The sequence below is a fragment of the Dreissena polymorpha genome, unplaced genomic scaffold, assembly GCF_020536995.1.
Source record: "Dreissena polymorpha isolate Duluth1 unplaced genomic scaffold, UMN_Dpol_1.0 chrUn010, whole genome shotgun sequence".
Taxonomy (NCBI): Eukaryota; Metazoa; Mollusca; class Bivalvia; order Myida; family Dreissenidae; genus Dreissena; species Dreissena polymorpha.
In genome coordinates this window covers 173,389-196,264 of record NW_026273324.1, presented here as the reverse complement: position 1 = coordinate 196,264, position 22,876 = coordinate 173,389, and the positions used below count along the sequence as shown (strand labels likewise).

The 22,876-nt window shown below is 33.1% G+C and overlaps 2 protein-coding genes and 1 long non-coding RNA gene across 3 annotated transcripts; 2 read left to right on the top strand and 1 right to left on the bottom strand.

Moving 5' to 3' along the window:
• Positions 1–5,080: 5,080 nt before the first annotated feature.
• LOC127863485 (uncharacterized) lies at positions 5,081–7,736 on the top strand. The gene is made up of 3 exons (XR_008041071.1): positions 5,081–5,114; positions 6,399–6,578; positions 7,486–7,736. It is a non-coding gene; the product is annotated as an uncharacterized LOC127863485 (long non-coding RNA).
• Positions 7,737–14,607: 6,871 nt separating this feature from the next.
• LOC127863489 (uncharacterized) lies at positions 14,608–17,851 on the top strand. Its single transcript, XM_052403036.1, has 6 exons — positions 14,608–14,612; positions 15,150–15,219; positions 15,549–15,624; positions 16,273–16,326; positions 16,697–16,832; positions 17,309–17,851. Exons 1-6 carry the CDS (start codon positions 14,608–14,610, stop codon positions 17,325–17,327), a joined length of 360 nt encoding a protein of 119 aa, XP_052258996.1. The 3' UTR covers positions 17,328–17,851.
• An 838-nt stretch (positions 17,852–18,689) lies between these two features.
• Positions 18,690–21,035, bottom strand: LOC127863482 (putative nuclease HARBI1). Its single transcript, XM_052403030.1, has 3 exons — positions 20,922–21,035; positions 20,579–20,760; positions 18,690–19,580 (listed from the first exon to the last, which is right to left on the bottom strand). The coding sequence occupies exons 1-3, from the start codon at positions 21,009–21,011 to the stop codon at positions 19,361–19,363; spliced, it is 492 nt and encodes a 163-aa protein (XP_052258990.1). The 5' UTR covers positions 21,012–21,035; the 3' UTR covers positions 18,690–19,360.
• Between the last annotated feature and the right edge of the window lie 1,841 nt (positions 21,036–22,876).

Here is a 22,876-nt window from a genome sequence, read left to right as displayed (position 1 = left end):
ATCCTTTAGAACCAGTAATTATGTACTGTCTTCAAGAATCAATGTCTTATAACAATCGGATTTATTCATGTTCATCGGCATTCTGAGGCGGTTTTATTCAAAACGTGTTTATACTCTGCATTAATTTTATTTACACTTACATGTATCATGAATATTGCTGGGCCAAGTGTGAGGTTGAGCGCTCTAAAACCGGTTTAAATTCCCAATGCTTTGAATTGACCGTTCCAAGGCGGTAACCCCAGCTTTATTCATCTATGTGTGTATGTTGTTTTGTATTGTGCTGTTACGTACTGTTTTTGCAATTGGTAAATTGCCTTAAATAAAGGACCAACTAATTGTTTATAATGAGAATGAAATACTGCTCCAGCAGCTCGAGTTTCACATCTTTATTATATGAAAAAACATGAAATTTGACCGATTTTTACATGATTACATCGGCTAAATAATGTCGTTATAGGTTTAAACATAAGTAGGAGATTAGCCTGACTAAAAATGAATTTTCGCTGATCAAAACACGAGCTGATGCGCCGTACCCAATTGTTCTCCAATAATTATATTTCGCGACACACCTAATATCTCAATGAGTACAATGTTTATATAATTGGATGTTTATCATGAAGTGGATGTGATAACCATTTACTTTAAGGATATGATGTCCGCTTAGCCACCGGAAGGTCACGGGTTCGATTCACATTGTCGGAGTGTTCTTTAGATTTTCCCCAAAGACACCGAGTGCTGGTTCTAGGTCTAGTAAACTACCTTGAGAGCGTTTGAATAAGCCTGATGCTTCCGATGCTTCGAGCTAAAATAAATAGGTTCAAAATAACAATTTACTTCCCAAAATGAATTCCTTACTATCGAACAAAAGTTACGTCATTACTGGATCTTGACTTAAACCCAACTGATTCCAGTTATGAAGCATTGTTGAATGTATCTCGCCCCAACATAGTCAGTGACCAAGATTATGATCAGTACTGCCCACAATTCTGGGTACTAGCAGAAACACTTGGCTTGTCATGTTACTGGCCAAACATTCGGTCACAATAATGACCCAAACATGGATTATACACAGACACAATTTATAAAACGTCATAAAAACTAGACAAAATATTTCTCCTTATTAAGGAAAGCTGAACAAGGAAAGGAAATTCCACAGACAAACATTAAACAAATGACCTTCCAAAGTACAAGTTGATATTTGCAATTCAAATATATACTGTAAAATTGTAAAGCAGTGAAATTCACAGTCAAGAAAATACATACAATTAAAATAAGGTCTTAATATCAAGATTAAGTCTATGGTGATATTACGATTATATAAACTAAGTTATGCAAATTTGTCAATGGCTATTAATATTCACAAAATGTCACTATTATTAATTACTGTTCAGGCAGTCGATAAGAAAGGCAAGTGCTAACTTTTCTGCCGTCGTGATTTGTGTACTCATATTTGCATTTAAACAGAACAATTTAATACTTTCTTTAAATTAAAAGGCTGTTTGTTAAAACAGTAAAACATTGTTGTTCAGTTTCATCTGACAATGTGTCATATATAAGAACGGAAACAATAATTTAACACATGGTACATTACATTCAAGCTTTGGGCAACACTTCTCGCATATAACCATCACACATTTACAACGCACCGTTTAGAAAATGTACACATTACAACTGCAGCTTTATAAACGTTGTTTGTCGTGTTTTATTTGCTTTGGTGTGAAATTATCAAGTATAATTTTAAACGTGTATGAATATTCAAACAACATAAATTCAGATAGTGGCATAAAATGATGAAGACATGAAACTGATTATGCCTGTGATAATTCCCATCATCCGGATGTTATAACTGGTATTGCATCAGATCAGCGGTCGCACGGTTTTATATTTTAAATCGCGGGAAATTAAAGATTTGCTTTCTCAATTTCATCCAAGGTTTATTTTCTGAATATTTTATAATCGCTTCGGAACTTTGTTTCCGTCTTAAAGTCTTATGAGTGTCTAGAAATTAAAGTACACTTGAGGTCCAGAGTTAACTTTAAGGAGTATGATGATCATTGTTTTTGGTAATGTGTGTTATTTAATGTTATTTATGAACAGGTAAATACAATTCCTGACTTACCTATGGATAGAAATTGTAAAGCATTGATAAACAAAACTACCTACATAAGATGGTCTATTTACAAGCCGAAGAGCAATCATATTGGCACGTCGGTATTATAAACTTGTAAGCATTTTTCAAATACGGCATTACAAATAATAACACTATGACCATGACACAATGAGATGAAGAGCGGTGGTGAAAAATGTGTAACCTCATGCCATAATGAATTGCTGTCGTGTTACAATATGATTGGTCGTCTTCTGCAACAATCGATTGTGTCACAGACTGGTTTGTTTTGTTTGTGTTTTTTTTTAAACTATAAGTTCGACTATCATTATCGTTACATACATACTTGGTAATCTAAACATGACTTATCCTTAATTAATTGCTTTACCATTAATGTTAACGTATATGCATATTATACATGTAGTTTTTTCAGGCACAACAGCAATGGTGCGCGGAAAGAAGTCGAAGCCAAAGGTATGCTCTGCCATTCGCGTTTCTATATATGCTTAATACAAATATACACATCTTCACAGCAACTTAACTATATAATATGTTTTAATTATCTGTATATGCTCTATGTCCAAAAAGTAAACATGCACTTAAGATCCGTTACGTCGCGTCCTGCAAGATATATATTTTAAATATTTATGTAAATATACATGCATATGCAACACGTTATGTTGATACATGTTTGTTATTACATTAAATGTTATATACACACATTGCACAGTATATATCGTATAAAACAGTATTTATGTAAGTATTGTAGTTTGCTTATTATTGATTTTGTAATGCAAACAGAATTACGGAAGTTTACTATGAAAATGCTTTAAACACTTTAAAGAATCAAACAAAAATTTCTCGTGTAGTACGTGTATATTCCTTGTCCTCATTAAAAACGAGGACATTATACTTTGTCGCGACATCTAAGTGGACAAAGTTGACTTTTAATGTCTGAATAACAACGTTAAAGCGCATAAAACGTTGTCGTTTTAAGGCAAATTGTTTATGCTGTATCACGCTTCATGGCGTCCAACCTACAATGTTGCCGTTATCACAAAAGTTTCAACCCGGACTGGTTTTGCTACTACAATACATAATACTTAAGGATGCGACTATTTGATTGGTTGTTGAAAGGTTACCCGAAAGTGAGCACGCATGCGATGTCACCAGATCCAGTAAGCCGTACGTTTAAAGATGAGTTTCATCACGGTGCATCACTGTCCTTCGAGAGTGTAATTCAAATCCATAAAACATAGGGTTGTTTGTTTGAAATTGTTAGGCACGGCTATCTATCGTATACGAACTTATTGCGGTTTGACTACAACATTGATAATAATGACATCGGATGGCCTATCTACATCGGATAAATAATGACCGTTGCCGATCTGTGATATCGTACAACAAGTAAGACATAATATACTATAAACCTCAAGCTGTGTCATTGTAATCTTGTTATATGATACATAAGCCTTATAAATGTACAAATGTACAAGGAATCCAAATAATCCCGAATTTTTTATCACACGTTTTTATCGTATAGCGAAATGATTGATCCGCTGTGATGAGATGAAAACTGGCCAAAAATTTACTGGCTTATATAATACAGATCAGTAACACATGTTAAAAATTTACCAACGTATACAGCTGATACAACACGTGATTACATAAGTGAGTTAAATGTATACTGGCTGGTTCAATATTTTACTTAATTTCAATCCAAAATGTTATCTTATATAATAATTATTGTGTTCTAATGTGCTTAAAATATAGGTTGACACAAAATGACATGCGCTTGTATTAGACTTAAAGTGTTAACCTGAGTCAATGATGTAAACATTTCTGTAGTTTAAAAAGTGAAGCTTTCTTTTCACTTTACACTACATAATTAAATTGTAAAGGTCTGTTGACATAAAGCATATATTGTTTTGTACTATTATGTTATGTTATATAATTTAAATATATTCTCTTGCTTGTAACTCATATATATATTACCAAAAGTTATGTGTCCATCTTTAAGAGTATACTATATACAGGAAAGTTAAACGAAAATTCAATTATAGAATACTTAAACAGTCATTTAGTTTCATGATATAGATAAACTAAGATGTGTTCGCATGTTTGAATAATAACAAAAGCACGCTTACAACATTTTCAGATAAGTATTTGTTGAACAAGAAAGCCTTTAAATTAAAGATTCCGGAAGGGCCCAGCATGTTTCGCAATTCGTGTTTTCATAATGTATTGTTAAGTACAATTTGTGAATATTTGGTAAAATAGACCCATTTTTTTATTAAAAAATGTGTCAGCAAAATACTTCCATAAATTTATTTTATATTAGGCAAGTGTCATTTGTTTTTTATATTAATAACATGAATAAAGGTACTTGCTAAGGAATAATATTTATTTCGCATTGGCTTCAAAAGCAAACATTTGAAGTTAGTGGTTTTCCTTTTTGCGATCCTCTTCATATAGACTTCGTTCAAGGAATTCCTTTACAAGCCAAATACATTATCTACCCCGTAAACGTCATTCCTTTGCCAGCCACGTTATTCTATCCTCCCTTCAAGTCTTTCCCTAGCGAGCAAACGTTATTCTTTCTCCGCTTTCCCTTTCGAGCCAACGTTATTCGATCCCCCGCTCACTGTATTCTTTTGCGAGCCCACGTTATTCAAAAGCCCGCTCACGGTATTCTATTTCGAGCCCACGTTATTCAACAGCCCGCTCACTGTATTCTATTTCGAGCCCACGTTATTCTGTCCTCCGCTCAATGCATTCCGTTGCGAGCCAACGTGAGATTATGAAATTATGATACTACCACATATGTTACTAATTGCATGTTAATGCTGCACGGTGCATTTCAAATGCACGTGTTCGACGTAGATTTACATAGCTGATAAGCACATTAATTGTTCAAAAATAGACCTAATCCCTTTCCTACCAGGTATATAAACGTCTGCATTCTAGCTTTATTACCAGTTCTCAGATTTTCAGAGCAACGACAAAGGTTAGTATTTTACTAATTATGTGTACAAATGTTTTAGTGTTATTATTATTATTTATTTAATAAGTTTGATTGAACATCATCAAATAAAATAGAAATAATTTAAAAATAATGTCAACTGTAGTGCTTTGATTTGCTTTGATGCTATATTATTAAAAAATGTCTGAAGCAAGCATTCAGCTGAACAAGTTTTTAATTAACGAATATTAATTGGTTATTAGAATAACTGCTATACTTTCAATCTTTAGGTTAGTAAAAAGTGATGGCATTGAAACATTAATGAAATTTAATAATCACCTGATGTACAATTCCCAATTCAGAGAGGGTAATTACGTGACAAACAGGATTGCGACTTCAGTATTCGCTCATTATTTCGACTTTACTCGCTGCGAATCATCTTGGTGGGGGCTGTACTTGTGTGACCCGCTAAGAAATTTCGCAGCGAGTAAAGTTGAGATATATGGCGACTATGAGTACACTATAAATGCCAATCACATTCTTGCCGATTTTGCTGGCCAGTGAGTGGAATTTAAGCAATAAATTAAAGTAAAAAGATGTTATAATACGGCGAAAGATTGACGTCTCGGTCGTCGTATTTGTCACGCAATTACATCTTCTGCTCATATTAGGACAAACGAAGAGTTTCGTAGCAAAAGAAATAGTGCTTCATAAAATTCAACTTAATGGGAAGATCGATCCTTTATTTTGCGTAATAATACAACACTGAGCCGCGAGCATGAACAATTAAGTACACGACTTGTCATGGAGACTTGATAGATTACTTGTAGAACTCTTATTGGGACAAGAAGGTTTTTCATATATATTTCACCTTTGGGTTACTACACACTTTAGCAGATGTCTGTTTTAACGTTTTCTGTATACAAAATAATTACCTGATATATTCTTTAAATTTGATCATTAGTTGTCGAATTCATAAAAATTACATATATATATATATATATATATATATATATATATATATATATATATATATATATATATATATATATATATATATATATATATATATATATATATATATATAGATCTATTTCTCAAGTACAATACTTGCGGAAGCTGCGAAATGTCGAATATAACTATTAAAGTAATATTAAAAGGCGATACTTGTGTTTGAAACGCATTGTTATCGCCCGAATCTTAAAGTTGAACAGCATTGAGCAACTCTGAAACTTAATGGCTTGAGCTACGACTTCTCTTGTGTCAAGTCTAGATCCGCACGGAGACCCCAATACCAATAAATAGCCTGGCATCTACGTGTCGCTTAAGGTTATACGATGTTCTCAACGGTCACACTTGTGCTGCTCGTGTCATGCTGCGGCGCGGCGTTGAGTAGCTGGATACCATACGGGAACTCGTATTCGCCAGTACAAGGCAAGGGCGGATATTGGAACTCATATTTGCCGAAATATGAGAACTATTGGCCGCAACAATATCCTAGTTATCCAGGTAAGAAAACAATGGTATATGTGTTTTATCCTAATTGATAGTGTACCGATATCATATAGCAACTACTAGGAATCAACTGAATTGATATAATTTAGTATGATGAAATTGACACAAGTTAGGACAACAAACTTATATAACAAACAAGAAGACGTGTCTTCTTCAAAACAGGGCAACATTTACTTATATGAAGTAACGCAGCCTAAGACCTTAGATAGAAGTTTTGTGTGTATGTTTATACAATTTAATATGGTCATATATGAATTTGAAAGCATACTTATATAAACACTTGAATTGAAATTAATACAAAATAACGATTTGAATTCACTTCAATAAGCTTATATTTGTGAAATTTATTTATATTTAAATTTATTTGTTCACATTAAATTTTATGTTTATTCTACTCTTAATTCGATGTTCAAACATCGACTTATTGCTTGTTAAATAATTGTGCATCGGATTAAACAGAAACTCGTTCATGACTAAGTATTGATATAAGGGCTGTGTCATACTAACACCAGTTCGTTCTTAAATAACACAATATCCGGTTGATTTCATTCTTTTTTTCATCACGAACTTTTAAGCAATTCAAAAAAAGCTGTTTGCTACTATTCATCATTATTGAGACTAAATTAAACTAAGCCTTTTGATTTGTGGGTTCTTATTGGCCTGGACCATGTAAGTATATAAGTGGTTGTTACGTTTTATGTATGTATTAAATGTTTATTTCAATGCCAATATATTTAATATATCATGTAAAGTTAATAATTACATTTAAATTAGTTGGTAATACAAATATACATAACTTTAATAGCATTAGTTTATTGTCAATTTTAACTACTTTAATATAAATAATTAATGGAAAATCAGCATATATTACGTTTGTTTGCCGTAACTATTATCATTAAAGGGGGTGGCTGGCAAGATGATAACGTCGGCTCGCAAAAGAATTCCGTGGACGGTACAGGCAATTACGTGGGCTGGCAAAAGAATTATGTGGATTAAGTACAGAAGAAATTGAACAGAATAATGATCAAGGCATGCAGAGAATGTTTGCTTCTGTTGACAATACTTAATAAATATATTTCAGCAACGATTACATTTATTTATGCAATAAATGTGGTATGCACTTGACATGACCTCATGTTAAGTAAATAGCAGTATTTTCAAGACGAATGTGAAATGAAGAAATGTGTTTATGTTTACATTGATTATTTTGATAAGTGTATTTATTCACCTTTTACGAAAACAGTTACGACGAATGACGATGGGCCCGTATGGGCGATCTGATTTAAAACGACACCATACAAATAATACTTAATTATAAACTGATAAGCGTATCGCACACGCTTTGAATTGTATATGGTATCTTTTTATTTTCAACTACCGATAATAATCATCCTTATTATAAATTATTTATGTAAATAGTATAAATCTCGATAGGTTGCCCGCTTGTATGTAAAATATGATGGATTGTTTTCTTATGTTCAACATATTCTTCATGTTTACATCTACTGACTCGGTATTTTATAGATATTTCAATACCCATCGACTTGTGTCGTTACAAGAGTCATTCTCAAGCAAACGTACTATTCTAATATTAAAATCTATGATGATATTAACACATCATTAAATAATGATCCAGCCTTTTCACACACTTACCGAAATATAACCAGCGTGTTAGTTTAGATCACCGACTAACGAATAGCGGTAAACATGTTGATGCAAAAGGTGCGCTATACGTTGGTTGGTGCCGTTAAAAAAAAAATATTGCATACGAAACACACGTATTATGTTTTATTTTACTTGTTCGGACTGATTTAAAGAACTTAAACATGTTGATTTTACGAATGATAATCACAGTTGTGTGTAATATTGAATACTGTCAGGCCTGATTTTCTTCGAGCGGAAAGTAAAATTATTGGAATCACTCATTGATCACAATTAACCAGAAAGACATAGTAGCTCGAAGCTCAAAAGCGATGTTCACGCCAAAAGATAATTGTGTAATATAAGATTATATAAATAATATTATTGAAGCGTAAGTCGCAGTCAGATCCCTCCGTTATGGGATTAAATAACTAGTTTCCGAATATTATTACGAACTGGGTCTCTACGCGAAACGGCGACATCACAATATTATGTATTCTGTTTAAGCATTGCATGAGAAAGTTAATATGTGTAAATACAACGCATAGTTAAACGTCATCAGTCATCCAATACATAGCCAGAATAGAGTCAAAGTACCGACAGTAATATCACACATGTATTTGTTTCATGTTTGGTATTGCACCATACGCATACACGTTGACAATTAATGTAGCATTGCATTAATCTGTAATATGCATATTAATGCATATTCGTCCCCACTTACGAAGCTTAATAGAATATTACATTTCGTATTGTATGTTCGTTGTATGAACGGGTATGTATGCCTCTAGATAAGTTGATATTGAACAATGTTGTATCAGGCTTCAACATCCTTTCAATAAGTGGCGAGATTTGATTGTTTCTTGGATTAGTTGTATGTCTTCTCGCCGTCAAGTTTTCCATGTCTGCTGAGGTTTATATGAAGCCATCGTCTTCGTGGCAATAATGCAACTTATCAGTGTAACAATTGTTGGATGCATTGTTTCAATCACATCACTCTCTGTACATTGATGTCAATATGCACACTTTAATTGAGTGATGTGTTCACAACTAAATTATGTTTTGCTCAAATTAACTAACTTTAAGTGGGAAAAGAACAATTTAAAATTGCCTTTACAATACAATACATTGATTACACAAACATTATATATATATATATACAAGTGATATAAGGAACTGTTAATGTCACCCAAAGGTATAGGCTAAAACCTGTAAAACATTATGCAGGCATTCATTTTAGCATAGAGCACTCAATACACAAATTTTTCTTAAAATTGAAAACCTCATTCCTTTGAAGATGCGAACCACAAAAGGGACGTGCCACGTATTAAACATAATTTATATATTACACCTGCATTAACATAATCAGGGGTGATGTTGTTTAAATTGTCAAAGTGTTATAAGATACAGGACAATACAATACACTAACAATATAACTAGCAAAGGACCAGGCGGCCCATTATAGCTCATTTATGTAAATGGTGTTTACAAAAAAGTAAATTGTATATTTCGTAGCTTTTTTTTATTAAGTCTATATTTACCATATTCCCCCGCAGTCTCCAAGTTTTGACATTAGCGACAGGCTTACAACAAAATATATAGAATGTCTCCAAATAATGTTACATTAATGACTCACCAACTTTGGACCAAGTTGTTATAGAGAGGATACTTTGACAAGTATTTTGCAAATACAACCATAGGCATATGTTTCATGGGGCGTGGTCAATATTGAACCAAAGTGCATGATTCGAACACATTGCTTAAAGGAGCGCTAACTGATGTAACATACCAGATATAACAGTTGTAAGTATTTTTACAGTTTTACAGTTTCACAGTTATTTTTCGGAATAAGTGTTAAGGTCTGCAGTATGTCTGTTTCCGGTACCGAGCATGGTATTACTGGTTTGTGCAAATCCAGTACGCCATTAGTTCTAGTGCTTCCTTTACTTAGTCAAGTGTTAAAAAAATAACATATGCGACTCAAAATGTAAACAATAAAATGAAAAAAGTATCTCAATCAGTTTTTAAACAGAATGTACGATTTCAGTAAGTCATTATGCTTTATTTTGAGTATTTATTTAAAAAATATTATTTTAAAAATGATGTTTGCCTTTTCAGGTGAGATATATTGTTTTAATTAAAAAAAAATCAAGTTAATGCCATGATCGATATGACACAGGTCAAAAATAAATAAATTGTATGCTCTCTTCGAAGAAATGTGCCGTTTAGACGTCGCAAAGTCCTTCTGTGAGTCCTTCTGTTTTTCCGGATGTACGACCGTGCATTTTTGTTTAAGCCGTTTATTAAATCATTATAAGACGCAGTTTAACGTGTTATACTTGTCCGTCTGACTCAAATTTAAAATTTGAAACCTATAGGTACATGTATAACGTAAAATCTAGACATAAAACAGCTTACAAATTATTGTTCAATCATAACAGTACAAAATATAGATGGATTGTTTGTATTTTGACTCAACAGGAAAACATAAAACCCGACATGGTGCAATGTATGGCTCCCTTCATTAAAAGTTAAGGTAACACTTAGATTTTAAAAGTTAAAAAAGGCATATATTCTCACGAGGACTGTATTTTTGTCATTATCGCAATATTTTTAAAAAGCGTTCTACAAATGAGTATGACTACATGACGGCATGTCACGTATGTCACTCGTCATTAATTTGCACCTGTAAGAAGGTCATACGATATCTAGATACTAATTTGCTTTACAGCAATGAGCAATTGAATGATGGTCACGAGAAAGGGGAGGAAAGCACCTATCAATGTTTAAGTCCATTATGCCGATTATCAATGTCATATGGGCTTGAAGCATGTAATTTTATAGATACATATTTAGTTTGAATACCCATAGTTCAATTCCATTGAAGTAATGATGGAATTATACTGCATATGGAACTCTCTATGTATATATTACTGTTCTGCAATTATAAAATGTACACTAAGACAAGAACGGTCATCGGAAAAACTAAAATTGTGAACGATTTGCGACACTTAAGTGAATCAAATATACAAGGATAAGCTTAATTATATACTTTTCATAAAACTGTATACGCACTATTTTGATTGTTCGCTCATTATTTATTTTTGTTTAAAATTAAATTATAAACGCAATTCAGAGTTGTTTACAAGTTGACTCGATATAAAGACCTAAAGTCGCACCATATCACATTTTAAACAGATTCGGTTCAACGATATTTTATTTTCTTAATGCACATGAACATTCATAGCGGATATTTTACATAAGATTCACATAATATAAAAACACGTTGAATGTTTTCTTGCATAATGCGATTTTAATAGTTGTTTCATTGGACAAAACATAAGATGGAGTCCAATACTTCAAATAATATTTAAGAAGTTTTGTATATGTTTATAATTATAAATGTGGACATTAAGAGCAATAACCGGTAATACACATTATAAAAATACACAATCCGTAATTGACGGGAGGAAGTTAATGTCTTAAAGAATCGGTGTCTTAAACACTTTCATTCAACTTCTTTTATCGGCATTCTAGGACGGTTTACATACAATTCGAGTTACTACTGTGTATTATATGAATACCATGTAATTTGACCGATTATCACATATATACGACAAATCAATTGGTTATTATACGGTAAGGCATGTGCAGAATTAGGAATGACTTAAAAACGTTTCTCCGATATAGCCGAAGAATACTCACACACGATTACAAGGATGATCTCGAAAACACGTTGCAGTCATACTTTTGTTACAGTGTGTTTATGTTTGCATTACTTATTTAATTGAATTGAATGGTACGCGGGAATCAATGGTACCAGAAATCAGCACACTTGGTCAAAATCGAACTTTCTATAAACATGATTTCTCAGAAAACCTATCAATGTGCCGTACACAATAGCTCTCCTATACATGTATTGTTGAACATCCCATGAAATACGTGGCTCTCTGCATTCCGGATACCGAGGAGCTGTAGCGGCTCATTTTTCAGTTAAACAAGTTCCCTTTTTAGTCGAATAGTGTTGGAAGTTTTCCAAAATAACAGAAATTGATTATCTGTAGTTCGAAAACTTAATATAACGGTTAATTAACATAAGTCATGTTTCACAGAAAAAAAACATTTTTGGCGAAAAAAAGTATTTATTGTATTGTTATTATTTATTAGAATTATTTTTACAATTGGTTGTATAAGAGCATTTTGGTGAGTTGGCGAAAAATGGGTTAAAATCAAATAAAAATCAAATACATGTACAGACAAATCTATAAAACGATGATTTATGCCCATTTAGTGAAACGAAAGAACACATTTCTGAGATAACATGGAATATAGGGATATGAAAACTCCAGAAATACATCAGAAATTAGTGTAATTGTCCCGTATTGATTTGTGTCATATAACCTCTTCTGATAGTGTTGTCATCGGGATTACACATTGGTTACGGTAGAAACATGATGAACGTTGTTCGGGCATTATCAATAAGTACTGTCTCATTTTCAACCGGAATTATTTTTCGCCGACAACAACCGAACACAGCGTTCCAGGCTTGGACGAAGACTGACCCGTACATTATTGCATTAGCAAGCGAGTTACCGTAGGCGAATATTACAGCCCAGAGCAGTGCGTTCGAATGAATTCCATTCACGTAATTGCTGACGTCATATCCAACAAGCGCAATCACGATGAACAGTGGTAACACATCGCAATGAAGACTAACACAATGAGGACAAGTGTCCGGACAATCGTTTGTTGTTTACTTCGACGAACCGCGTTTTTACTGTCCACCTGTTTTGAATTCCTCGAAAAACTGCCGACCGCTCGCCTGGACTTCCGGAACGTTTTGGATAGTCTATAGTAGCTGATAATGATGATTTTCACGGGTATGAAGAAACAGAAGAGAGCAATGAGGGCCTTGTAAATTAATGGAAAGTGTCTCTCCCAGGGCCAGCCCAACGTACAAAACTGGACGACTTGCTGGTTTCCTGGAGGCCGTTTCATCAATATTTACGTTTTTTATACGATCGTAAATTACGTATCGAGATTTATGTAGTCGTTTACGACTTTACAAAAATTCCGTTTCATCAACGAAATCGTAAATGCACCATACAAAAAATACGACTACATAAATATACGTATTTTGTAACCGATAAACATAGTGACGCAGTCTAAAAAAAATGCATGACGTAGTTATCGCGCGTTCTGTCAGCAGACCTTGTGTACACACCGGTCTTACTGACCTGTGTACTAACGCGAAAGGAATTGTGGGTAGCACTTCTTTTACGATTGAAAAGTGAAAGCGAAAGAAGGTCAGGTAATCGTTCTTCTGATCATCGCGATCAGTCTTAAAAGATATTCAAAATCACATTTAAACATAATTCAATAACATTTCCTTAAACTACATTCCATTTTAAACACACAATAAAAAACGATTTTTCTTTAATTATGAACATTTTCATTCCTACGCATAACTACTTGGCGGAAGCATAATTCCCCAAACAAGGGGAATGTGATGTGTCTTAGTATAGAGGTGACAATAACGTAGTTTCGTCACCATCTATGTATAGAATGGTCAGCAGACGTAAACATCGCTTAAAGTAATGATGGCGGCTGAGCCTGTGGTCAAACGGATGAAAAACAAAAACTGGAACGCATCGGAAACGACAATTCTTGTCGAACGGTGTGTTGAAGGGTATAGCCTTCTGTTTGGAAGTCATTCGCCTTCGGTAACGGAAGGGAAAAAGGATTTGTTTTGGAAGGAAACAATTGAAATGTGAGTTGACAACTTGTTCATTTTGTTGATCTTAAAGTTGAAGTTAAATTTATCGCATATTTTCATATTCATGAGTTAAACTATATTGCTTAGAGTAGTCGTTTTTGTTCTTTCTATGCAGAAAGGCGATTGAAGCTCAATTAGCAGTTTCATATCGATTTATTTAGGCCTAGGAAATTATTAAATTCTGGCTCACAATAACTTGAATAAGACATACGTAATGCATTGTCATGTCATGTCAGTAATGTTGTTGTTCAATTATCTTATATTTTATTTCAAGAATGTATAAGATGCACATGCCAAAAACATGTACAGTACATGGTTCTGGGCCCGTTACTCTATAGCTGAGCAACCAAAATTTTAAAGATGTTGTAAAAAGTTTTTTTGTCCCTACTTACTGTATCATGGTATAAATAATTGATTTATCAGATAAAAGTTTTCAATGTTATTTAATTCCGTGCAGGATAAATGCAGTTGGACCCGGTAGAAGTTTGCATGAGGCAAAAAGAAAATGAGTGGACCTAAAAGTAAGTTGTATGTGTGTGTGATTTATGTTTCATTCAATTTTCAACAAAGCATAAAAGTGTTGTTTTTTCCATATGCCATATAAATATGCAGTATTTTAAACCTCAGTGTAAATTTCATGTGTCTTAATAACTTGTAATTGCTTCTATGATGTTGACAATTCTGTTGTATATTGATGTTTATTTTATGCTTTCCGGTGGTTTATAGAGAAATATTAGTGAAATAAAACTGGTATTCCACTGTTTTAAACAGTGAAAAATAACAGTGACAAATATCGAAATTTGTCACAGTTTTACTGTGATATGACGTCATTTTTTCAACGAAATGACGTCATAAATCCAGCGAAAGTATCCAGTTTAACTCATTTACAATGTAAATAAACAGTGAAAAAAACATAATATAAAAAGAAAATTTGTTCGATTGATGGAATATCGATTTTATTTCTCTCGAGATCATAGAAAATATATATTTTCACTCGTGACTGCGCCACTCGTGAAAATATTGTTTTCTATGATGACTCGTGAAATAAAATCGATATTCCACCGAATCCAACAAATATCCTCTATATATTTATTGATACAAATACATTTTATTGTAAGTGTAGTTAAAATAAATGTTATATGTGTTAGAGTAAAAAAGGAAGTGGGAAAAACAGGTGGTGGACCTGCGCCAGACAAGTTGACACCACTTGAAGAAAAGGTAGTTATACATTTAATTTGTGAACATTAAACAATGAATTTCACTCTAAACAATAATTCCTATTCATTAATTTTGATTCCAGACTGTATTGCAAATTTCTGTAGATCAACATTGACAGTAGAATTTTTTTAGTTATATTACTATAATTATGGATTAAGTTCTTGAACATTTAACTGACCACAATCTATCAGCCTTGTTCAGGCAATGAGGTAAATATGTAGGTCTGTTGTTTTTTCTTTTTGACTCTAACTAGATCCCATATCAATTTTTGTTTTAAGTTTACATCTTTTATGAAGGGAACTTTTTAAATGGATCAACGACAATTTCAGGTGCTGACTGTCATTCCGAAAGCGTCCATTGAGGGTGTCACTGCAGAGGGGGATGTTTTTTTAGACAATCTTAAAGGTAATCTGAATAATTAATATACATAAACAACCAGCATATAATAAAAATCCTCATGAGATGTTAGCTATTAGCAAAAATAGCATATTGTCTAAGAAAAGCGAAAATCCATGTTTTATTTTTAGCTCGGCTGTTTATGAAGACAACCCGAGGTATTGTCATAGCCAGCTCGTCGTCCGCCGTCTGCATCATCCAAAAACTTTGACATTGGCATTTGAAGATCGCAACTTGATATTTGGCATGCATGTATAACTCATGGAGCTACACATTTTGAGTAGTGAAAAGTTAAAGTGAATGTAATCCCTCAAGTTCAAGGGTTAAGGTAAAAAACAAACTGCCCCCACAGCCGAGCGTTTGCATCCCATTTGCGGTGCTCTTGTTAATCTAAGAGACACAATGACAACATGAAAATGTTGTGAACCCTCTTTTATAAAATTGAGCTTATGAAATAGCATAAATATGTTACTATTTACAAATTAATCTGTAGTTTTTAATACAATATCACTCCTAATTGAGTACAAGGAAATGAACAAGATAAAAAAAACGTACTAGCATTTCCTTGAGCACAATTGACTGGTAGGATTATTAATATATGAATAGTTGAAGTAGGTTTGCATTGCCTTATTGATTCAATTTTGACTTTATTTTCAGAATCCTCCATTGAGGAGAAATTTGAGACTGAAGAAGTGCAAGGTACACACAATGGTAATATTTTGTGTTCATTGTGTTCATTGTTTAGGTCATTGTGTCAGCCTTTTCAAGAAAATCAGTTAAAACTTCATTTATTGAACATATGTTTATTTCATTTTTTCTCTAGTGATCAATATTATATGTGTTTTAGTTATCAATATAACATTATTTAGGGCTTCTGCTGTCGTTTGCCATATTCGCAAATGTCATTATATATTACTTTAAAAAGCCTTTCAGTAGGAATGCTTTTTGCCTTTCTGTATTATATATCAATTGTCCACAATAATTTATGATACGTATTGTAAATCAACATAGATTTATTACAATTGATGCTGCAAAACTGTGTTACAATCACAAATGCAGTTTTGATTTCTTTCTTTTCCAGAAAACAAAATGGTTTCACTGGCTGAAAATGTTGCACTACTTCAATTGACTGAAAATTTAAAAACTCAAACAGAAGTTGCATCAAGCAGCTGTGATAAATTAGAAAACAAAAAAACGGAAGACAGGCACAACAAATAGTAATTATTAGTTGTTTCTATTAATTATTGTGAAGCTGGCTACTTATAATTTCCAACAGTTAAAATATAGCAATTTGTGTTTTCTATTTTTTCTTAATTTGTCATTTTACTCTTGGTTATATGGAGATAAAGTATTGCTGTATTTTTAATTACACTTTATTACATAAACCTTTTCACCAGGGTATGAACTTGTGGGTCTGTGTATTTAAAAAAAATATTTTTCTACATCATTAAACTGAAGGATGTAATTTGGGCATTAGTGTCGCACACAAATGTTAAGTTTAAATTCATAAATCTATATAAATTTCAAAATACATAAAATAACTTTCAGAATCAATACCAGGTCATGTAGACTTATTTTTGTGTCTTATTATTGTGTTAACCACAAATGATACATGAATGTGCCATATGTTTTGTTTAAAATATAATTTTGTTGAATGAATAAAGTATAATGTATTATATTTATTTACTTGCAGCCACATGTCAAGCATGTAGGAGCAGTGTGACGAAAACCCAGGAGGAGATGCTGATTGCATCAAGAGAAAGAAATACCATACTGAAAGACATTAACAGAAATCTCGAGGAACTGGTTTCTTTAAAGAAAATGAAATTCTTAAATGCGCAATTGTTTCCCGAATTGTAAATTGGTTTTAACTGTGATGATATTAAGTGTTAAGTGTTTCTATGAACCGTATTAACTAAATGATGTAATTGTATTATTAATTGTCAGACGAGTTATTACACTATGCCCAGTTGGTATATTGTACTTTCTAAATAATAATAAATACATGTGAATGTTCTTTATGTTTTATTAATTGAATACAAGTATAGTTGCAATTGTTATCAAAAACCATACATATCATTAGGATAAAAATGCCTATAAAATTACTAAAAACTTGCACAGGTAGATTAATAATTTAGGAAGTACAATATACCAACTCCGCATGGTGTTGTAATTCATCTGACAATTTATAATAAAACTAAATAAAAATATTAGAAATAACTCTAAATAAATGTGAATGTTCTTCTGTTTTATTTATTGAATGCAAGTGTAATTGGAACTGTTATCAAAAACCGTACACATTATTATGCTAAAAATGTCTATACAAATACTAAAAAATTCCATTGTTAAATTAGAGATTAAACTATACATAACAGTTTATAACAGTAGCTAAAAACCTTTAACAGAGCATCATACCAAGGCCAATGCAAATGTTCAGTATCAAGCCAATCGGTCAATTCTTTGACGAGTTATTGATCTGAGACGATTTTCATACCTATTTTGTGAATACGTTATAATACCTGTGACCTTCAACTTTGACCTAGAGTACTGAAAATCAATAGGCGTCATCTGTCGGTCATGACCAATGTCCCCATGAACTTTCCTAACCCTAAGCATTCGTGCGTTATCATCCGGAAAACATTTTACTGCTTCGAGTCACTGTGACATTGAACTTTGACCTAGTGATCTAAAAATCTATAGGGGTCATCTGGCAGTCATGATCAATGTAACTTTTAAGTTTAATGATCCTAGCCGTATGAATTCTTGAGTTATCATCTGGAAGCTTAAGAGTACCCGGGGTACATGCAAATAGTACCCTAGCCGACAAAGACCAATCAAGCCTTTAATATTGAAAATACCAAACACAAACAGTATTTTGATGCCATATTGATTTTCATGATAATGATGGTATAATCACCATTCAATTTATTTTGAGAAACCCGCTTAATAAACGTGTGATTTTCAACATCTTCGAGATTAAGAACTGTTCGATCACAACTTGTAGATGTATTACACGTTCAACATTGGCGGGTGGTGTAAATAAGTCAGCATTTTTTGCCATCAATAAGTACACCTCAACAAAGATTTTAATGAGTTAAACATAAATCATTTATAAAGCAACACAACGATTTAGGATAAACTTACGGTAATTATCAACTGAAAAAAGTTAAATTATCTATTCTAAGTATATAATGGGCCATAATTCTGTCAAAATGCTAGTCAGAGTTACATAACTGCCTGCACAGTCCCCTTATGATAGTAAGTATTGCAAGTATGAAAGCAATAGCTTTGAAACTTTAGGAATAAAAAGAACCTAAACACAAAACTTAAACAAATTTACAATTTTATAAGTATAACAAGAGATGTGTTTGTCAGAAACACATTGCCCCCTATTGCGCCCATTTGAAATCTTTAACGACACTTGACGCATATGCATTTAACCCTTTTTCTCAGAGAAATCATTCAGCAAACATTTTATAGACTTGTTTTGTCTTTATCAGCTGTAAATGAACACACATTTTTAAGACTTGTTTTGTCTTTATCAGATGTAAATGAACACACATTTTTAAGACTTGTTTTGTCTTTATCAGATGTTATTAACACACATTTTTAAGACTTGTTTTGTCTTTATCAGATGTTATATTAACACACATTTGTAAGACTTGTTTTGTCTATGTCTCAGAGCGCGTCAAGATATATCCCTTCTTCTTCGAAGGGGGGGGGGGTGGCATAAAAGAACTAACATTTAACGAAACAGTTCAATCAGCTGCTGCCTCTTGTTGACTGCTGCTCCCTGCACTGGTGCATTGTTTGGAACTTCCTGATCAATCTCGTCCCCAACGTCTTCGTCTATCAGTGGGACGTTTAATTCCAAGCACAGGTTGTGCAGGCGCATGCAAACTGTTGCAATTTCACAGCACTTATTAGGCTGGAAAGGCAAGCATCCACCAGTGCGATGCAGACATCTAAAAATGAACCCAAATCTTTATTTAACATAGCAATTAGATACTCAAAGATGCAGGGGGCACTCCTCGTTAAAAAATCTGCACCAAAATTTTCGACATTTTATATGACTAAAATTTGCGGTTTTCAATGAGATCCATTTGATGTCAATATAAAGAATTACAGTATGTTTTTCTATAAAACAAATTGTCAATAGCTTATGAAAACATGTTATTTGTTTCTGTATTCACCATTTATGCAAAATTTAATTTAAATACACTGGAACAATCGCTTTCATATAAAAAGAGGATACACATAATGTTTATGGGCCACGCTCTGTGAAAAAGGTGGTTTAATGCATGTGCGTAAAGTGTCATCCCAGATTATCCTGTGTAATCCGTTAAGGCTAATCAGGGCAGACACGTTCCGCCTTAACTGGATTTTTGTCATGATGAGTCTCCCTTTAAATGAACAAAAGATGTTTGTCAGAAACACGATGCCCGCTCTGGAATAAAATTTCAATTTATAATTTGGCAGGTTTAAAAATTATTTCCCTTTTATTAGTTCCCTTAGAATGTACTTTTTTTACTTTTGACCTTGAAGGATGACCAGACAGTTCAAATGCTATATGCCACCCTACAGGAAAGCATAAACATACAATAAAAACAGAGTTTGTCACCCTTGACTGGCCTGTGCAGACTGCACAGTCTTATCTGGGATGACACTTTACGCACATGCATTAAACCGCCTTTTCACAGAGTGAAGATCATATTGAAGAGTTTAAATAAAATGAATAAGAATATCATTTTATTTTAACCCAAAAATCCACAAGTTACTGGTATGCACAATTTTGTTTTTTTTAACAAATATACATTATTGCAAAAACCCTCATTCATTAAAAAAAAGCTTAATTAAGTCATGAATTCAAACATTTTAGTAGTTAAGCTGAAACTAATGATAATATAGAAGTTGACAACTGTCGCGATGAGACTTATACTTCGCTGCTTATATAATTAATTACCTAAATCGTGATTTCAAAACACCAAATGCTCGTTCTACGACTATCCGTCCTCTACATAAATGGTCGTTGTAGGCTTGCTCACCATCATTGGAGGGATGAGGTACAGGGGTCATGAGATAGGTCCTTAGTGGATATCCGCTATCCCCTAGCAGATGACCCACATCATTGGTGCTCAGATATTCCTGTAAATTAAACTATTTTATTGAACAGTCACTTTGTCTATGATATAACAGCAGCTCACATTTAATGTTGTAGGATTATGGATAGCATCTCAATAAGTTTCACCAACCTAGCTTAAGTATATTTTATTTTATGGTAAATTAAATAAATGCAACTAGGTTACCTTTACGCCACTGCTATCAAACACCGCAGCATCATGTGTCGCACCAGGCCATCTTGACACGACATCTGTGAACCTTAAAGAATAGTACATGATTGTGTAATTTTGAACCAGGTTTTAAAGATAACCACAGTACATACTTTGCATTGACTCTGCCAATGTCTTTATCTGATAATGGCGGAGGTCCTGAAAAATAAGATGAAGGCACTTCTGTGAACACAAGTTAAAATTGACTCTCCTTTCTCAAGATGCAGCATGTTTTTTTTCTTTCAAGATATTATGGGCATTTTTCACTGTTGAATTGAGCTGAAAAGAATAAACTGGTCAAAAGAGTTAGTTAAAATGTTATAACAGACCATTTATCTGCTATAATTCATCTTGCTACCAGTTGTTTATAACAAGAGCTGTCAGATGACAGCGCGCTCGACTATTCGAGTGCTTGACAGTATAACGCAAGCCATCATGGAGAGGAGGGTATACTTTGGGGGTGTGTCAATTAATTTAATATTCAATTATCTAAGTATAAAAGGGGCCATAATGTTTTTTGGGCATGTACATAAATAATCACTATTTGATGATGACAATTGCGCTTGATTCAATTTATGGTATGTCTCTTCTTTTATATATTATTTGATGATAATGAATCATAATACTATATTTACATTTACCTCATGTTGGCGTCAACGACAGCCTGTACATTAATGGCATGGAACACCTTCCTGCACACATAGGCCTCTTCAGACCTAGCAGGTTTGATAATGGGAACAAGGGTCCCGTCGACTGCCCCAACAACATTTGGCAGCTGACATTTTCTGAAAAATTCCTGCTTGACAAGCAGAACAGCTGGTCCTTGTGAAAATCTAAAAATATAAATATATTTTTATATAACTGAGTATAAAATTGAAAATAAAAATAATTAAGTGAGCATTATTAAAATAGTTTTATTACCATTTAAGATCATCATATTGTAGCTACAGGTTGTAGCTCTTAAATGAAAGTCTATTATTTTATTTTGTATAAGCTTAGGTTAAGGTTTTAATGAGGCTTGATCATTTTCAATTCTAAATAATTTATATGATCCGGTGAGAATGACTTGAGTTGCTATGATATTACTAACAAGAGCTGTGTTTGTGAAACACAATGCCCCCGACTGCCCGCTTTGAAGCCATATCTTTGACCTTGAAGAATAACACAGACCTTTCACCACCCAAAATGTGCAGCTCCATGAGAAACACATGCATGCCAAATATCAAGTTGCTATCTTGAATATTGCAAAAGTTATTACCAAGGTTTAAGTTTTGTGACAGTCACACAAACAGTGACAGACAGGCCAAAAACAATATACCCTGATCATGCGATCTGGGGGCATACAGACTCAAACATGCAAGTAAAAATGATTCAAATAAGCGCAAGATATATATATCAGGAAGAAAAAAGAAAATGTGATATACTCTGGGTTTATCCTAGAATAAATGAATCTTCATTATGCATAGCAAAAACAACTTTATCATCCATATATTGTGAGCCTACAGTTATACGCATACAAAAATAAATGATACATTAAGTACATTTTTGGAATGGGTCTGGAATATTAAGGCAATTACCTGATATGTTTCAACTTTTGATTTAAAGCTGAGATGAACTTCTGTAAAATCCGACAGAAGCTCGACTTGCTTATTCCGTGGATATCACCCACTTCCGAGTAAAAATCTCCCTTAGCAAGATACCTCAATGATGCTAAAATCTATAAATAAAAGAATTAATTAATATATGATTTTTCATTTTCACATTACCAAAACAAACAAAGGGGACAAATGCACAAAAAGGGAATATGATTAAAGTAAATACTTTAAATGGCTTTAGGGTAGATCTTAATGGGATTGTAGAGTTATATGGCATAATTGGGCACTGCAGACTTGGGTGCAGTATTGAATTATCTTATAAATAAATTGTTAGCA